Source organism: Theobroma cacao, chromosome 2 (assembly GCF_053813885.1).
Source record: "Theobroma cacao isolate CCN51 chromosome 2, ASM5381388v1, whole genome shotgun sequence".
In the NCBI taxonomy this organism is placed as follows: Eukaryota; Viridiplantae; Streptophyta; class Magnoliopsida; order Malvales; family Malvaceae; genus Theobroma; species Theobroma cacao.
In genome coordinates, this window is record NC_142640.1 from 11,811,970 (window position 1) to 11,832,783 (window position 20,814).

The following is a 20,814-nucleotide window of genomic DNA, read 5'->3' on the forward strand; positions in this document are numbered from 1 at the left end:
TTTGAATCGTTGTTCCCCATCAGTAGCGATACACGTGACAGTACTGAGATTTTCACGTTCCAACATATGGAAATACGAGGGGAGGAGTTGGAATGACTCTTCCGGCCAACCGAACACAAGACTCTCCGTATACTTCTTTGCTTGCCAAGCCTTACCATATAGGCATTGCAATCCCCACTTATGATTCATCTTTTCCATTATTTCCTTTAGTTTCTATGGGGTTACACAATTTCCTTGCACCCTGGTGGAGATAAGCTCGCCAATTACCCTCGCGCTTGGAGTTCAGTACCCACATTGCAAACCATCAACAGTACACGTGTGTACCTTCCAAAACGTCTGAAGTTGCCAATATTCTCCTTCAGGTAACTTCGTTGCACGCAAAGCAAACTTGCATGCCTTATCCTTACAACCAACCTCAAAACGAGCATGACATGACTTTTTAACTCTAACCTCAAAATGCTCTTTTAGTGCCAACATGCTCAAAACTCGTTTCAATTCAGCCTTCGATGGAAACACTTTTCCACGATATAAGTAGTCGTCCATTGATATGGATTCCTCACTCCTAACTATTTGGAAGGATATCATATTTAGCCTAGAAATAATCCAGTGACGAGATACCCCTGTATTTACTTTCTCTTGATCACTGTCATCAGGAGAACGAATGTCGTTCTCAAGTGCAATAGTGTTCTTGTAAATAGGGTCCGCACCCTCAACATCTTCTAATTCAACGATTCTGTCATGGTCGTCCAACTCAACCTCTTCTAACACAAGAGTTATGGTATGACCTGTACTACCATCTGTATGATTGCAATCAAGAATGTCGGTCTGTTTAACCCTATCGTCCTTTGAACGGTCTTCATGTTCGCCAACGTAATCATCTTCACAGTCATCATGCAACTCATCGTTCTAATCCACCATGTCATCCTCTTCAACATCATCTTCAATCTTATCAGATGCATCGTCATCACTCACAACCATCACAGTGTCGTTTGCTGATGACAATGGACCCAATGCATTTTCGACCGACTGTTGTGTTTGTTTCAAAGTACCGAGTATTTCATTCGATGCACATTCTGATTGGAATTGTGCAGACATCATTTGTAGACACCTCATGTGTGCGCCGGGCTGCTGAAACTCATGAGGATACGTCAAACGTGATTGCCATGGTTGTTTGTTAGGAAATGCATGGTGTCGTATGTTAGAATAATTAACATTCTGTTCTTTATGATTACTATGTTGGACACCGTGCTCATGTGGAATATCATTTGCATTTCCTACCTTAATTGTCACAAACACAACAATTGCCCTCTCATCTAGCAGAATACTTGCTACATCTTCATCATCCCTGATAACTGCGCGCGAAACCCCTGCGGCATGGCTGAGCGATACATGTAGCTCGATTTCATTATTATGTGAGTTGACCCCAACAACCTCTTCAACCAGCTTCACTAGTCCCGAAAATGACAAATCACTCAACACCCCTCACTCATGTCTCACCACCCTTGTAAATGTCATCGACCCAATGACCACCGTATGTAATCATAAGCTTCACATTTGGCAAGCTGCTGAAATTTAACTAAAAATAAATGTCACAATCAGTCAATTTATCAAAAATTGCCCCTCAATGCATACAAATCACTTACGCAATGCCTAAGTCACATTTGGCCAGTCACAGAAATTTAACTGAAATTCAGTGTCGCAATCTCTAATACACATTCTTAATGCAATGCCTAATAACTAGTGAACAAATGCCTAAAATAAGAGGCAAATTGCACAAGTCATGCCCCACCACTCTCGCAATACATAACAACAGGTTATGCGATATATAAAAACCAGTCACGCAAGCCTAAAAAACTATTGAACAAAAGTCTCAAAACAACACATGAATTGCACAAGTCATGCACCACCACTCTCGCAATACATAAAAACAGGTCACGCAATATATAAAAACCAGTCATGCAAGCCTAAAAAACTACTAAACAAAAGCCTCAAAACAGCACATGAATTGCACAAGTCACGCGCCACCACTCTTGCTACAACAGGTAACGCAATATATAAAAACTAGTCACGCACTACCTAAAAAACTGCTGAACAAAAGCCTCAAAACAACACATGAATTGCACAAGTCAATCACGCACCGTCAGGCTTGCAACACCTAAGAATAAGTCATTCAATGTATAATAAGCCTCAGACTTGGCAATTCATGTTAACGTGTCATAAACGTGTCAGACACGATTAGACACGAAACACGTTAAGGCTAAACATGAACACGACATGTTTAATATTCGTATCTCAAATTTAAAACAAGTACACGTACACGTTAATACACGTGTAACACGACACGACACGATTAACAGGTTTATTAAACGTGTCAATATATGACACGACACGATTAATAACACGTTTAACACGATTAACACGTTTAATACGATTAACACGTTTAACACGATTAATACGTTTAACACGATTAAATAAAAATATTTATAATTAAATATAATTTTATTATTTAAATTTAAAATCTATAATTATAAAAATAAATATAATAAAACAAAAATAGTAATAACATCAAATAATCACCAAAAGTTAAAAATTAGGGTTGAGCATGTATAATTAGTTAATTACATTATACCCTTTATAAAATTAAAAAAACTTATTAAAATAATTATTTAAAATTATTTATATAAGGTTAAAATAGTTTTTAACTATTAATTTTTAACAAGTTAATAAATGTGTCACATATATACGTTTAAACATGATAACACGATTGAACACGATAACAAAATTAAACACGATAACACGATTAAGTAAACGTGTTTAAACATGTTTGTCGTGTCTGACACGTTAAGACACGAAAATTTTCGTGTCGTAACGTGTTAGACGCGATTAGACACGAAACACGTTAAGACTAAACCCAAAACCTGTTTAACCCGTGTCTTCTCGTGTCGTGTTAACGTGTTGTGTTTAAAATTGCCAAGTCTAATAAGCCTCAAAACAAGAGGTGAATTGCACAAGTCACACACCACCAGTCTCGCAATACGTAATAATAAGTCAATCGATACCTAATATCCACTCACGTTATGCCAACTTAAACAGTCACGTATTGGCCTAACGTCACACAATACATAACAACATGTCACCATAGGTACTCTATTCCATATACATACAAACCACTCACGCAATGTCTCAACAGAAGATATGCATTGCACAATTCACTCACCGCATATAACCCACACTCTCAATACCTAATAATAGGTCACCCAATGCCTAACATCCACTCACGAAGTTATTCAGCATAATATAACTTAAACGAAGAAAATAAAAATAAGAAAAGAGATAAGAAAATATATGCTCAATGAAATTTCTTAAAATTTTATTTATTAGATTCTCTGAAATAAAATGAGATGATACAAAAAAAATGAACCGTAGTTCATTTCTTCCTAAGTTCATCTACTATTTCATATATCTCGGTGAGAATCTTGTTGTTGATCAGGATGTCAACCTCCAGTTCAAAAGTCCTAGCCATCAGCTTGTGGATGAGGGCGTGCATCTCTTGCTGGAATATCTCCAGCTTCTCCCTCAAAGGCCTCTCCTCCTTTTCGGAGGCTGCCTCTTCCCCATTATTGACTCTTGGATCTCTGGATGCCATTTTACAATAATATGAGATTGATTTAGATAATTGAATTTGATTCAAATGGTTAATGGTTCCCTTTATTTATAGGCATGAATGTTGACTCTTCGTTTTCTACACCCATATAAGTGCAATGAAGGGGGGCTGAATTGGTTATTAAGTACCTGTTCGGCTTGGCGTTTCATCTAATCTACCTCTTAAAAGCAAAAGTCAAGTCAAACGTTATTTTCCAAGAAATTCTTAATGAAAAGCAATTTAAAGGTTTTCTCTCTTTTCACTAATCAAAAGGATTTTAATATTACCTCTTTTCTCTATTCCAAGAAATTCATTATTGTTTCCTCTTTTCTTTTCATTTTTTTAATTTAAGCATCATAGTCCGATTGCTTGGTAGACCAACCAAAATCTAATACTATTGCTACTATACAAGTCTGAAAATTGTTCCGTTTCTTTTTTGATTTCTTTGATTTTAACATATGAAATTATATATAAACTTCAAGAATTACATTATAACTTATTAGGTTATCGAGGATGACACTCAATATCGTTTATGGTAATTTTAACCAAAATTACAACTTATATAATTTATTTTGTTAAATAATTTACCAAACAGTTTTAGCCTATTTCTCTTTTAATTTTACACAATTTGTTATTAACGGGGCTGAATTAATAGATAATCACCTTCAGCATTAGGTAGATAAAGTTACGCAATGCCTACAAACACGTCATGCAACGCTCAACAAATATTCAGTCACGTAATGCCTATAAACAAGTCACGCAACGCTCAACAAATATTTAGTCACGTAATTTCTATAAACAAGTCATGCAATGCTCAACAAATATTCAGTCACGTAATATTCAGGAACCTAATGCCAAATAAACAGGTTACGATTCCTAATATCCAATCACACACCCTAATATCCAGTGAGTCAATGCCTAAGAAATATTTATGCATCACCTATAAACTGATTGATTTCACTACTCCCAAGCAGATTTAAGTTTCCAAACTCATATAATTTACCTATCAATTTTTTCGTTCTATAAATAACCTTAAATAAACTCAAGAACCCATAACAAATACCTTAATATCATCTTTGTACTTTAGGATCATGAAAAAGTTGACTGTCGATATAGACCTTGATGGCGTTAAAGAGTTAGACGGAGGGATAACTAAATCTAAATCGAGATTCAATTTTAAAATTTTTAGCTAAATGGCGGGAGAGTAGAAAGCAAGAAAGAAACTCAAATGCGTCTTCATTTGGATTAATTGATTTAAAGGGTATTCTTGTCAAGTTATACTAAAAATAATTAAAATTATAGAGAAGATCATTTTTAAGTCACCTTACTATGAAGATCATTTTTCATAATTTTTCCAATAAATAACTTGCTATTTATCTATTCAGACTGTGCAAGCACTCACCGTGCACTTTGCTTTATATTCATTGTCCACACTCCCCACCTCTTCCTTCTCCACATTCCAACTCTCAAAAGCCTCTTTACAGATCCCACCCGCGACCGAACTTGCTTCATACTGGGAGTTGGGTTATTTAGAAATGGAGAATGCTTCAAAGAAATGGGTTTTTAAAGGAAACAAGGCACTGGAAGCAGCGGATGCCATCTGCGTTCGAGGGGTTCTCAACATGTTAAATGATAATCTAAATGGAGATGATAACAAGCCTGCCATCCCTCTCGGCCACGGTGATCCCTCCGTGTTTCCGTGTTTTCGAACCACTGCTATAGCCGAAGATGCCATTGTTGAGGCTGTCCGATCAGCTGAGTTCAACTGCTATTCTCCAACCATCGGTATTCTTCCAGCAAGGAGGTATATCACTCTTAACTATAAAAACTTTGACTGCACCATCTCTTAGATACCATTTTTTTTTTTTCCCGATGACTACATATTTTGTCCATTGTGAGAGATGGAGTCGTTGTGCATAGGATTTGATACTGACATAGCGACATGAGTGGTTCTCCAAAGAGATGAGGAGTAGTTAGTACTTTTTCTGTCAGTTTTCCTTGCATAAAGGCATAAAGTTTTTACTGACTATGGCGAATGACGTTTCTTTCATATTTGGAAGGTATAGATGCCAATATTTCTGCGGTTTCATTGCTAGAAACTATGTTAACGTTATGGAAAATATACATGTCGCTTTCCAGCCTCAGCAAGCTATTGGGGGGAATAAGAAATTTTTTTTACTGAGCCTTTCTTAACATTGTAGAAGAAATTAAAATCCTTGCAAGAATGTTTTAGGGTTGTTTCCTTGGTCCTTCCCAAAGAAAATTAGGTAGATAAAGGGCAAGAAAATTGCAACACGGCAATCAGAAAGTCAGCATCATCAGAAGCATCAACATCTTTCGTTTTTTAATGATTAATTAACTATGAAGAGTAACAATTTGAGTTGTCTTTACCTTTGAAAGGTGGAATCTTGGGGAAAAAGAAAACGATACTTTATTAAAAGGAAGAAGAAAAAAAAAAGATAAAGACCTGAGTTTTTTATTTGAAATGTACTGATCCAATAGCAAACAAATTAATTAAAAAACATATTGTTTTTGAACAGCATATAACTCTTTTTTGTGTTTTTTGTTTCATTTTTCAGTAGTTAAAGGTGGACTTTTGAAACTGCGGCTGCCTACCTTGTGCATTGGTCACATCACATCTATTGTTTAGTTTATTTTGCAGATTGTTTCATTTTCATATCTCTCTGCATTTTCTTTTCAAGAGTTTCAATCATCATCTGTTTAGGAATTGTTTTCTACATAAGGCCTTTGTTTCGTGGAGGGATGCGATTCAGCGGTGGCATTGCTTGTTTTGTTCAACCTTTATATCTTCACTCTATATTTCAAGAGTTTATTCAGTCATTGTTTGAGATGACTGTATATAATTATGTTGGCATTAAACTGTTGTTCAGTGACAGAAAGTGTGCAGCAAAAACTTTTAAAGTGAATAACATTTAGTCCATTACCTCTTATCGAAAACGGAAAGTAAGATAGCAAGAAGAAACTAATTTACATGTTCTGCTTTCCCCCCTTAAATTAAAGGACAACCCTGTCAAAATATCATACTATTAATTAATTCAATGATAACTGTACTTCCATTTTGTCATGACAGGGCTATAGCTGCATATCTGTCTCAAGATATTTCATACCAATTATCTCCGGATGATGTTTATCTCACAGTTGGTTGCAATAACTCAATTGAGGTCATAATTTCTGTCCTTGCTAGTCCTAGTGCGAATATTCTTCTTCCCAGGCCAGGGTACCCAATGTATGAATCTCGTGCTGCTTTTAGCAACCTTGAAGTACGGCATTTTGATCTTGTACCAGAGAAAGGGTGGCAAGTTGATCTTGATTCTGTTGAAGCTCTTGCAGATGAGAACACAGTAGCCATGGTTATTGTTAACCCTGGCAATCCTTGTGGAAGTGTCTTTACCTGTCAACACTTGAAAAAGGTAGCCTAATTTAAAAAATACAATTTTGAGCTTAAGTAGGCCACAATATAACATTTCTTTGCCAGCATTGCTTTTCCAATTACAGTTCTGTTTTACTAACACGTCTCCAAGCTGTTCTGATATAATCAAAATCCATAATCTGAGAATGAATAATAAGAATTTTGGCCATCATAGAATATAAAGGTGGACCAAACAACATATTAGAATCTAGAATTGCTAATACTTTATTTGCTTGGCGGTGCTTAGGTTGCTGAAACAGCAAAAAAGCTTGGAATATTTGTCATTGCTGATGAGGTTTATGGCCATCTAACTTTTGGGAGCAACCCATTTGTGCCTATGGGGAAGTTTGGATCTATTGTGCCTGTTATTACACTCGGGTCTATATCGAAGAGATGGATTGTTCCTGGTTGGCGTCTTGGCTGGATAGTGACATGTGATCCAAATGGCAGTCTTAAGAAATCTCGGGTATGCATTTAATCTCTCTGCTTTGGTATAATTAATATTGCTAAATTATGAAATTCTTATTTCCTCTGTAAGGTAATACTTTTTTTTTCTTTTGATAAGCGTATAAGGTAATACTAATTTATATTACAGCTCAGCTTATGCTAAATTTCTCGAATACCACATTATTCATCCAAAGAATAGAAAAAGATAAGGAAAGAGTTCATGCCTTATTAACATGCATGAACATGAACATTCAGATGCTGAAAAAAATCAACTTGATTTTTGATGCATCCTAGACTTAGTTACCTGTCAGCTGCTGGATCCTGATCTTTCCTTCCTACTTAGCAACGGGAAGACCTATATCTGCTTTATGTTAAAAAATTTTCTTAGATTTCAGGATAAGTTTGCTGAAATTTATTGTAGTAAATCTTTATGGAATGGTGCTGGGCCCTGAACTTATAGCTGCTGTCTTTAATTGTTCCAATTCACTGATTGACAAATAAAACTAGAATAGAACATTAGAGTGGATTGTGATTCTTTAAGTCAACTTTTTCCCTGTTCATAAATACATTTTACTCTTGCAAAACATGTCCTTTCGCAGTGACTTGCCCACTTTTATATTGTACCGGCCATCTTCTGAAAAATGAATTGCGCACTTGTTGTCTTTTAATATTAGATTGCAGAAAGCATTAGGAGATATCTCAACATCTCCGCTGACCCACCAACAGTCATCCAGGTACGTCACTAATAGAAATTTTATGAAAAATCAGAATAATAAAATAGCTTTTCTTCTCTCTTTGGTTTTATGCTTCACAAGAAATATGTGTCCTTTTAATGCGCTTGCCTGTCTGAGTGTATGCTGAGCAGTACTTTAATGGCTGCAAGTTTAATATGTATAAAGCGTTCCTATTGAAATAACGTATCCATCATTCTATAAAACATAAATTTTGCTTATATTCTCTTGGCTTTATCTGCGCACTAGTGTTGTTCACTGTTTTAATTCCTTTCCCGATGATTTTATAGTTCAATAATATGGTGATGTTTTAGGGGGCAATTCCTCAAATACTTGAAAAAACAAAGGATGATTTCTTTGCCAAAATCATTAAAATCTGTAGCCAAGCTGCAGACATATGTTATGATAGACTTAAGGAGATTCCCTGCATAACTTGTCCACACAAACCAGAGGGATCAATGTTTGTAATGGTAAGGACATGGAACTAATGAGATCTGTAATCTTTTTATTTTTCTTTAAGAATCAACATGGATAATCTTAGTGATAAATTTTCATTACAGGTAAAACTAAATGTGTCACTACTTGAAGACATTGATGATGATATGGATTTCTGTCTCAAGTTGGCTAGAGAGGAATCTGTGATTGTTCTTCCAGGTAAATGACCATGATAAATTCATAATGTATCAATCTGAACTGGTGAAAGAAAAAACACAATTATGTACTGGATTGCTGGTTGACCTGTGGTAGCTTTCTCAACTTCTCATTCATGATGGCAATAACCCTTGCAGGGGTTGCAGTTGGGCTCAAAAATTGGCTGCGCATAACATTTGCTGTTGAACCATCCACTCTTGAGGAAGGTCTTGGAAGAATCAAAACCTTCTACAATAGGCACATGAAACAGCAATAAATTTGCTTATCATCCACACCATAATAATAACTGATGATGATCAACAACTACGTGTTGGATCTCACACTTCATTTTATATAGCCACTAAAATAAGTGTTTGTTTTCCTAGGGGAAAACTTCGCTTTCATTGTTCAGGAATAAAAGCCTTGATTTCTGCTAGCATTAAGTCATAGAGACACAAGATTGGACTTTGGTGATCAATACCTCCTTATCAGATTCCTTTTTCTACAGTATTATTCATATGCTTATTCACCCCTCACTTTATTTCTAGTTTTACATGCCAGAATTTTATTTTAGTGAAAAACTTAGTTACTAAGTGGCGAACAGAGCTAATCAAAAAGAAAAAAAAAAACAAAGAACATATATATTTTACTGCCATGTATAGCACTCTCTCCCGTCTCTGTGTTGCCGCTATCTGTTAAATTTGGAAGATAAACTCAGCAAACATCTAGCTGTTTTCGTTTCCTCTCCATTCCAGTTTCGACCAGCCCACTCTACTAGGATTAAAAAAGAAGTGAGACCTGAAGAACAAGTTAAAAAAATGGGGTTCCCAAAAGACCATGGGGCTCAAGACTGAGTCATCACCAACTGAGCATCAGAAGTGCTGTGAACTTGCTAAAGGCAAAATCTTGATGAAAGAGATTATCGCCCCATCATTTTTCTGGGCTCTGGTCTGGTGATACCTCTTCATATCCATGCTTTCAGACTACTTCTATTGCTGAAGATGCCATTGTTGATACCATTAAATTAAAGAAGCTCAATGGTTATGCTCTAAGAGCAGGTATTCTTCTGGCACGCTACAATAAAAAAAATCTAATAATTAACTCTACTTATTTCTTTTTCTTTAGTTGTTACTTGTGTGTTTTTCTTCTTCTTCTTCTTCCTCTTTTTCAAAAAAGAAAAAAAAAAAACCTTATGAAACAAATAATCTTAATAACCAATAAGCAAGTGGCATGGGGCTAGACCTCATTATGAGCCATTGAGCCCTCGTATAAAATAACGTACAAGAGTTTGAGAAATAAAATATTTGAACACAAGGATACATGGTCAGTAACTCCAAATAAGTTATCTCTTCAAGTTTCTGTGTACAAACAGGACTTTTAGAAAGAGTAAAATATAGTGTAAACAATCATTAACAATTCTCGGCCAACAAGGATGTCAAATCATCAAAGCACTTGTAAGCACAACAATAATCAGTCGGGCATATAAACATATCCTACTTTGAGTTCCAATCTCTTAAAGTGTTTCTTGTTGACTATGTGTCTTTTGGTGATTAGTTGAAAGAATAAAAATCAGAGGAAAATGAGAAAAAAAATTTCCATTCTTATCTTGGATAAGTTATATCATTCACCATCTAATTTTACATTTCATCTTCAAATGAAGTAAGAAAAGTATCAAGTTTTTCAAAAAAAAATTTTCTGTTGATTTTCTTCAAGTATTTTGTCAACATAAAGAAGTTAAGAACTGTGAAAGGATTCTGGGACTATAAATGCAGATAGTTCACACATATAAAGCAATACTTTTTAAAATGATATTTCTATTTTCTATTCAACACTAAATTGCACGATTAAATGCTCATTTTAGGATCAAAATTTTTAAGTTTTCGTCAATTTAGGGTTAAACGTTTCAATTGTAACAATTAATAACCAAACGTTTTCAGTTTTTTACAATTCAGGGCTAAGGTGAGAGGTGTAAAACACACGCATGATGTGGACACTAACTTAAATTTTCACCTCTAACGTAGTAAGTTGTAATATCTTGTACTTTGATATGGTGACTAATAAAGTTTATCGAATGCTAATTGAGGTTAATTAGAATGTTTAAAAGTGATTAAAGGTGAAAAGAGTATTTTAAGATAAAATATTTCTTATACGAGGAAATAATAATAATATTTTTATTGAGGATGAATTAGCTAGATAAAAAGTGATTCGGAAGTGAATCGATGCATAACAAGGTGTTTTGGGTGCCAAGGAGATAGGTAGAAAATTTTAAAATAAAATAATATTTTTATTAATAAAATAATATTTTGTTAATAAAATAATATTAAAATAATAATATTTTATTCAATATCATAATTTTTCATGAAAATGGACTATATGGTCAATCTAAGTGGAGGAGAAGACAAACGAGAAAATTTCTGAGAAAAATTACGCTAATGGGACCTGCGTGCTTTTATTAAATAAAGATAACGCGGGTAAATAAATATTTTAAATATTATGGAGACACCGTGTTGGAGTACAAACTTTATATTTCGTTTGTACATGTGTAAAAGAAAATAATGAAAAGAAATTGAAATTGAAAGATTGTGGGAAGATACAATTAAAAAGGGTGAAAACTTTGGAGAGCAAAATAGTAATTTTGCCATTAAAGTGGTCAAAACTTTGGAGGGCAAAATAGTAATTTTGCCATTAAAGTGGTTAAAGGAAGCTTTGACTTTTCATCCTTATCCTTAGTTGATCCTTATCTCTTCAAGATGGCATTTTTCTTCTCCATCTCCTTCCTCCCACGCCATTTCCATACTTCCACCCCATTTTCACTTGACTCCCATGCAATTGAAGAGAAAAATAGAAAGAATCAGCTAAGGAAAGAAAGGAGAGAAAGGTGGAAGGCTTGGGTAGTAAGTGATTCAAGAGTAATTAAAGAAAAATCAAGTGGGTCTCAAGATTCAAGAAATATAAGGCAAGGATTTTTGTGTTTTAAGCTCATGGTTGGTTAAATCTTTGAAAAAATGATGTGTGAATCATTTTGTGGCAGCTATGGTGACCATGGGTGTGAGGAAATTATGAATTTTTTTAGGTGAAATCCAAGCTAAAACCAAGTGGTAAGCTTAATGCTACAATTTGAAGCTTATGATTAGTTTAATATTGTGAGAATGATTGTATACATATGTAGTGTTATTGTGATGTCATTGGTATGGTTGAAAGGCAATTATATTAATTGGAAGTTTGGTGTGTAGATATGTGTTGTTAGGAAAGGTTTAAAAGGTTATGGATGTTGGTGTGTGTGAATGAATATTAATGTTATGCTTGGTGGCAACATGTAAATGAGGATGGTGGTACATGTAGACTTAGAAAATGTTTGATGGAAGTAAATTTAAAGTTGCTGCCACCTGCTAGGTAATTATTGTGGAAATAATGGATAAACTTGATAAATATCCTTAGACAAGATTTATATATGTGTTAGAGTCATAAATAAGTTGCCGGTATCCATAATCTAAAGAATTACGCAAGTAAAGGATAAAGCCCACTTTGGTAAAGAATGTGTTAAGATATAAGTTAATTGAATAAGGATTCATGATTGAAGGAAAAAGAGAAGTAGAAATGAGGTACACTAAAGATATTGAATTTGGATTGTTGCTAGGAAATACAAAAGTAAAGGTAGTGTATTGTGGTAGCTTGCCGAAGGAAATAACGAGCGACCAACAAGTAGCAATAGCTAGATACGCCTCCGAACTAATAGCAATGTAACATCCTGCTATCGTAAGGTTAGTGAACTTGCATTAAAATATTTTGGAATAAATGATTATATGCTTGATTGAACCACTTGAATTATTTTACTAGTTTTTCTTAAAATTTGCATTGGAACAAGCCCTTGATGAAACGTTATATGTTATGAATGTGTAATATGATGAATCCTTGTGCTCCCATATTATGTTGATAGATATATGTTGTGTATTGATAGTTAGTATTGTGTGATAATTATAACCGCGCATGTGCGCAATGTGGGAGTTGCACATGCCGGTGATGACGAGGTGAGGGAGTGTGGATGATGAGATTGCTTATGTGCACGATGTGGGGGGAGCACATGATGGCATTAGTTGTGCACGATGTGGGGGTGCACACGATGATGATGATATATGCCATGTGCGCGATATAGGTGGAGCACATGATGGCATTAGTTGTGCGCAATGTGGGGGTGCACACAATGACTCCGACTATGTGCGGTGCGGAGTGCACATGAGCTAGGTGAGGTGGTGGTTGTATACATGCTTGTATATATATATATATGGTATAAATATGTTTTTTTTATATGCTATAGAAAAGGTTATGAAAATGTATGTGACTGCATTGAATATTGAGAAAACTTAATTATTGTCAATGTGCTTGATTTAATGTATAATGTGGCATGAGTGGATTTTCCTTGTGGTAGTGAAAACCCCTTAGATTTTATCTAGCCATAATTTCATTGCAGTGAAAATGCCTTTTCGCTGCGGTGAGAATTAATCTATTAAGCTTGACTTGCTTGAATTCTTTTAAAGTTTTCACTCTTCAAATTCTTTGTTGTTTATGGATCCTTCATCATCAAGCGATTAAACAACCAAGGGTTTGAATAAGGGGTTTTTAATAAGAAATAAACTAAATTGCATTGTTTTTGAACTTAAGTGCATCATGATATCTAAACATTCCTTAACGTTGCTTTTTCCCTTCTTATGTTCACTCACTAGGTTTATACTCATGTTTTTAAACTTCATGTTTTAGGTTTTCTGAGTTAAAGGTGACTGGTCCTAGTACGAGGTGCTCCTCCCTATCCAGTGCTCGGTAAGTTTACCATGACACTAAATGTTAGCCACCGTGCCCAGTCACTTCGCTGACGGTCAAGGTCTAATTATGTGTATATGAATGCTTGATGTGAAATGCTAAGATTCATTTGTCAAGCTATATATGTACATTATGGTTGGCGATGCCATTATGAATACATTAGTGGATCTTATGAATTGTTTTCAAAGGAATTATATTTAAACATTACGAATTTTGGATTTTAAAGACATATGGATTAATGTACAAGATTATATAAATAGGCTTGCTTGGGCTTAGTGGGTTGAGCCCATTTGGCCCTTGAGTCAGTCATGGCTCAGAAATTAGGCCGTGACATAAGTGAATTGAATTTTTAGCAAACGAATGTCATTTTGTCCAGGCAAAAATGACTTTATTTTCTCCTATTTGATTACTCCTATTGGTTAAAATTTCCCACCAGTTCGTTTTCCCATCATTTTAATTTTCCCACCATTGACCCAAATTGCCCACACTTTGCCTCATCTCCTCTCCAATCCACCTTTCATCTTCAATCGTTTTCCTTCTCCATCGTCTCACCATCTAACTGGGTATCAGTCGTTATCAGCTTATCAAGCATCACTTGTTTGTGGGTTCCCGCTGCCGTTTGCTAAACAAGAAATAGTTAAGGTAGTTTTGTCAAAAATTCATTTATGTCAAGTCAAAACGGTTCAAATTATGGCATGGCATATAACAACATTTTCATCATGATGTATAATAACTAAATTTTTCAACATAACGTGTAACGACTAAATCTTTAACATGACGTATAACGACTATATTTTTCAACATGACATGTAACAACTAAATTTTTAATATAATGTATAACAACTACATTTTTTAACATGGCGTGTAACAACTAAATTTTCAATATGACGTGTAACAACTAATGTAGACACTATTTATTTTATTTTTTATTCTATTTTATTTAATATTATCTTTTTTTATTTTATTATTATTACCTTAGTTCAATTTTTCACTTGTGGTTATCTTCAATTCAATTTGATTTGATTGCATTCTATTCTACATTTATTTTTTGTTTATTTGCATTTATTTTTGTTATGGGTCAATATCAAGCCCAAAATTGAAAATTTGGATTTGCTTGGTCTTCAACAACTCTAGGCTTTCTTAGGCTTGCAATATGCCTAAGCCTGTTAGTGAAAACAAGGCTAAGATGATTGGAAACAGATCAAACTAAACAACAGAAATTAAATTAGTAAATCAGGATTAGAGCTAATTAAAATGAAGAACATTATAAAAATCAAAAGAACAAAAAATAAATAAATAAAATAAAGAGGTCTAGATAGACCATACAATAAAGTGCGTTTTCACCCTACTAGGCAAGGTTTTGCCTTGCCATACGCGAGAAATTCGAGTCTAGTAAAAACCTTGTGATGCTGGGTGTGAGACCTCAACCCCTATAGGCTCATAACTACGCATAGACACAATAACACGGGCTAGGGGTAGTTTCATCATTTTCTCCAAGAAGCTCTCAAAAAAAGGTTTTATTGTATTTTAAGGTTGAAATATGCATAATAAGATATTTTGGGTGCCAAGGAAACAAGAGAAGGTAAGAGGAAATTTTTGAAATAAAATAATATTTTATTAATAAAATAATATTAAAATATTAATATTTTATTCAGTGTCAAATTTTTTCATGAAGAAGGAGTATATGGTCAATCTAAGTAAGGGAGAAGAAGAATGAAAGAATTTTGGAGAAAAATGACGTTAATGGAGTCGCGTATCTTTATTAAGTAAAGATAACGCGGGCAAGTAAATATTTTAAATAGTATGGGGACACCGCATTGGAGTACAAACTTCATACCTTATTTGTACATGTGTAGAAGAAGGTAATAGAAGGAAATTGGAGTTAAATGAGTGATGGGAGGACTAAGTTAAAATGGAAGGAAACAAAAAGGGTAAAATGGTCAGTTTGCATCTCGAGTCAAAATTTTAAGTTTTTGTAAACCCGAGTAGTTTAGATCATTGTGGACCTTGTCCCAGTGTCAAAAGAATAAAAAGATTGCACAAAGGATGGGAGAAAAACAAGTTAACTTGAAAAAAGGCATTTTCGTAATTTATAAGGGAATTGGATAAGCTTGGGCTATAAGCATCTTGCTTCCAGCAGCTTCTCACATACTTTTCCAGCAGCTTTCTTCTTCTCCTTCTTCTCCTTTTCACATTGCTTCCATTCTCCATGGAAGCTTGATATCAAGCTTTATAACCTCTTTCAAATTGGCTTAAATTTTCATACTTTTGGTGCACCCTTTCATAAATTCTTACGCTCTTCCACTCTCTCTCTTTAAAACTCTTGAAAAATCTTGTTTCCATACTTTCTCTCACTAGCTAGGTGTTTAGAAAGAGAAAGAGAGAAAAAGCTCTATAATAGCTTGGGAATTGTTGGAAAGAAATTCAAAGTTATTAAACTATCAAGGTGAGTAGTAAATTAGCATTGGGTTTTAAGTGTTGATAATGTTTAGTGATTGAATTCTGGATTTATTGTTGAGATTGTGTATTGACTCTATTGTGACTAGGATAGTGGGAATAGATAGCCATTTAAAATGACAATTGAAAGCTAGCTAAGGGGTAGCTTTTAAAGTTTATAAGTATGAATTGACATTATGGTGATATTAATTTAATTGTAGCTTTCAACGAAGCCCCATTATCCCAATTGGACCATTAGGGAGGTTAGAGTTGGCTAAAGGCTCAACTACTACCGATGAGTGAACTGCATCTCAAAACTTCTTTTGGGAATGTGAATGAAATTGCACAAAGCATTTGAATGATTTTATACAACTTTATCTTAAAACAAGTGCCTTGGGAACAAGCTTTTGCTAAATGGTTTTAAGTTGTGATATGTGGTTGTTATTGATTCATGCACCATTTCATTATGATGATATATATATATATATATATATATGTTGTGCATGATAGTTGATATTGTGTATGATGACTATAATCGTGTGTGTGCACAATGTGGGGGGATGCACATGCCGGTGATGATGGCGGTGTGGGAGATGGATAATGATAGTGCCCGTGTGCACGATGTGAGGGGATGTACACGATGGCACTAATTGTGCACGATGTGGGGGGATGCACATGATGGCGCCAGCTATGTGCACGATGTGGGAGGATGTACATGAGCCGAGTGTGATTATATTGATATTGGTGTTTATCTATGCATTTATATATATATATATATATATATGTTTATGAAATCAAAGTTCATGAGTATGATATATGGTTTTGCATATGTGAATCTTGCATGTTAAACATTGAAAGTTGCTAAGTATTCTCAAATTGGTGTTCATTGCAACAAGGAATTTGGCTGCAGCGAAATGGATTCTCGCTGCCTCCAGAAATTTTTAGTGGTGGTACAGTACTATCACTTTGACAGCGATTTTGACCACTTTTCGATTAGAACTGGGCAAAGTGGTAAACAGTAAAGTTGTAGCCCTACCTCTTAGCTTTCTAATGACTCAACAAGCATGTCAATTGGACCCATTTAGTGGAAGATATGCTTGAAAAACCGAACCATATGCAAACCAAGAATGCCTTTTTCGATAATGAGAAACGTGCTGTCACGTTGCTACCTTGCTCGGGTTCTGATATAATTTCCTCCACTCCCTTATCTTCATGATTGAGCATGGGTCTTTGCAATACTAAGAGTCCACTGATCAATGTCCAAAACAAGGGGGTTTAAGAAAGAAATTAAACCAAATTGCATTATTTTCAAAACAAGTGCATCATGATTTCCAAATTCTTCCTTATAAATTGCTTGTTCCCTTCCTTGTTCACTCACTAGGTTTATACTCACCGTTTTCAACTTCATGTTTTCATATCACAAGACAGCTAGTAGATAGGTCGAGGTGTCTTCATACATTAGACCCTTGGTAGGTGTCTCAGCATTCAGTAGTTGTATATTCGTCCGAATCTCTCCGCTAGAAGTCAAGTTCTCTTTTTTTGTTGTGTATAGATAAACCCAATGAAAATTATTAGAATACATGATGTAGATAATGTATGTATATTTTAAATGAGTAGTGCCAGTACGAGTTGGCAATGTCCATCACCATTTTGATCCAAAGTTATAAAATGTGACTTAGCAATATTTGATGGAGTAATGAGCAGGGTAAATAGTAGGCTTGCTTAGGCTTAGTGGACTATGTCCATTGGGCCCATGCGCTTATCATGGTCTGAAATTTGGGTCGTGACACTAGGGATGGCAGAAGTGGCCGCAACCCCAACATCGAAGGATAGCTATGAAACTCCCCTTCTCCTAAATAAAAAAAAAAGGTAAATTTCAGATAAAAAAAAAGGAAAAGGGACAAAAACCCTAGAAACCTTGCTAAAAAATCCAACAAACCTAGTTCTTCTACAAGCCGCATACAATACCACAATTCCAACCAAAAAAAATAAAAAAAAATACATGAAATAGGAATGAGGGTAGGGTAGAGAAGAGTTTGCTTTTCATATGACTTAGGGTTTTTTTTTTTTTTGGGCTTGGGGTGATTTTTTTTCCTTTCCATTTCCCGATTGAAAGAAAAGAGAAGAAAAGGTTAGTTTTTGGGGTCAAGTCGGGGGTGATAGCCATGGTAGGAGAGTTTTTGGGGGCTTCCGATCAAGTTGAGAGAAAATTGAAGGATTTTTAGAGAGAATGAGGAGTAGCCACCTGTTAGAGAGAGAAACAAATGAAGAGAAATGGGAGAGAAGAAGAAAATAGAGTTTTTATACATAGGGTTTGTGAGCTAAACGACACTATTTAAGGAAGGAAGTCTTAACCCAAAACGGTGTAGCTTGACAAAGGAGAAAAAGCTATTTTTTACCCACCAAACATTGCATTTTAGGAGCTTGGTGGGTTCCGTCAAGCGGGACACCATCAACAAATTGGTAGCTTGGGCCAACTTAACCTAGTAAGGTAAACCCTTTAACTTTTTGTGGATCTGTTGTGGTTTATTTTGTTTAGGGGGCTACCCTATTTCATTTGGTCTTATTATTGTTGTCTAATTATGTAGGATTAATTTAAATTATTTTTTAAAAAAATGTTATAAAAATTTCAGGAGATATTTTAGGGTTAAGAAATCAAAATAAACAGAAAATGCAAAAAATAGTAATAATAACAAGAATAATAAAAATGTTTTAAATATGTTTAGCCATAAAAAGAATTTAAACTTAGATGAATATGTATTTATAAAAATATATGGATTTAGGTAAGTGAAGTATATATAAACAGAAAAAATCTCCAGATAAAATATAGTTATGGTGATAGATTTATCTAAGGTAAAATAATATAGAATTAAATGAACAATTAGTAAAAAAATAAAGATAAGACAAAATAAAAAGAGACTTAAATAGAAAATATATTTAAAAAGTAAAATAAAATATACGTTTATGTAATAGTAGGGTGGAATATTTAGTCATAAAAAGTTTTGATGTAGATAAAAAATAGACATTTGTTGTCAAATATTAAAAAATAGTAAGGTAAGGAAAATAATAATTACAATAATAAAATTTATATTTATGATCAACATTAATAGTTAGGAAAGGATATAAATCTGGTCTCAAAAGTATTTCAATATTAATCACAGGAATAATATATAAGTTGCACCAATGATGGGAGGTTCATTTGGAACGCGAGAAGTTACAATTCCGAATGAACTTTCCTAGACTCAGGATTTCAATTAAGACTCCACTAGTACGATAGGGGGGTCTTAATTTCGAATTTCGATGTTTCTAATTCTAAGTAAATAAAAGTCATATATACTTAATTAGTCAAAATATAAACAAAACTAAATATAATAATAAATATAAGAGAACAAATGACATATATTTTCTTAAGGTGACAAAAGATAAATATAGTATTGTGAAAAATAATAATATTCATGACAATAAATAATAAATAAAAAATAATAAAAATATTCAATGATAGTAAATTCATAATAATGAATGCATGTAAAATATAAAAGGTAAATATTTAGTTATTAAAAAAAAGATTTATAATGGTTCTAAAAAAGGAGAATAGGATGGATAACAAAAAAAGAAGGGGTTGAATTAAAATATATATGTAAATAACAATAATTATGAAACAAGATGTTTTGCTTAAAGGTATAGAATTTGTGTAAAAAGAGCAACAATATGATAAAGTAGATAGACACCTAAATAACATAAAAAAATATAATTCATAATATACATGCCTATAAAGAGAAATAATAAAAAAGAAATCTTAAAGAAATAACAAAGTAGATATAGGAAGGTTTAGAAACAAATATTAAATTTTATAAGCACATCACACATTACTATTGCATTGTTAAATGTCGTGGTATGTAAATATTTTATGTACACGAGTATAAGCCCTGATGATGGGATTTTTCGAAAGATCTTGCGAAGGCGAGTTTTTTTCAAAAAATTTCATAAGTGAAAAGATACCTCTAGGTCTCACCAGTAAGAGGGGAAGGCTCGGAGAATATCTTTAGTAAAAGGCTTCTACTCGTAATAGGTTGGTATTCACAAAAATATATTTTTAAAAGCGCAAATGATTACCCCAATGGCGGAATTTATTCATTAAATTTGCGAATGCGAGTTTCTCGGATAATTCCCTAAGTGAGAGAATATCCTCGAATCCCTCTAGTATGATGGGTGGATCCGAGAAATATCCTCAATAAGAGGTTTTCATCCTACATTATTTGGATTTTGTACCATGCATTTCACAAACGCATCATGTGCACGTCACATCCGTAAAATTGAATAAAATATTTTAATTTGCCAATAAAATAGAGGATAAAATAAATAAATAATAATTAAGGAAACATAATGAAATAAATTTAATAATTAAGGCTCTAATAGGATAACCTACAATTAAGTTGTACGTTCGTGAAATGGGTGTCACGAGGTGCTAATCCTTCCTCCTGTGTAATCGTACTCTCGAACCCAACTTTAAAAAAAATTGTAGATCAATTTATCATTCTTTCGACAGACTTAAAATTAATTTAGGTCATCGTCGATCAGAACTGAGTCAATAGGTGGCCAATCGCACCAAGAAAAAAAGATTGGTGGTGACTCCCACTCCTTAATTTCCCATGTCTAACGATCCGGTTCTCGGACTCGCAGGT

The 20,814-nt window shown here is 34.1% G+C and overlaps 1 protein-coding gene across 3 annotated transcripts; it reads left to right on the top strand.

The window, feature by feature from the left end:
• Window positions 1-5,029: 5,029 nt before the first annotated feature.
• LOC18608756 (tyrosine aminotransferase-like) lies at window positions 5,030-9,417 on the top strand. 3 transcript variants are annotated; one of them, XM_018114497.2, is made up of 7 exons: window positions 5,032-5,447; window positions 6,735-7,074; window positions 7,321-7,539; window positions 8,195-8,254; window positions 8,566-8,721; window positions 8,812-8,905; window positions 9,040-9,417. In XM_018114497.2, exons 1-7 carry the CDS (start codon window positions 5,179-5,181, stop codon window positions 9,156-9,158), a joined length of 1,257 nt encoding a protein of 418 aa, XP_017969986.2. In that variant the 5' UTR covers window positions 5,032-5,178; the 3' UTR covers window positions 9,159-9,417. The 3 variants fall into 3 exon arrangements, with proteins under 3 accessions (XP_017969988.2, XP_017969987.2, XP_017969986.2); XM_018114499.2 differs by lacking the exon at window positions 8,566-8,721 and having other exon boundaries at window positions 5,030-5,447; XM_018114498.2 differs by lacking the exon at window positions 8,195-8,254 and having other exon boundaries at window positions 5,031-5,447.
• Window positions 9,418-20,814: the final 11,397 nt, after the last annotated feature.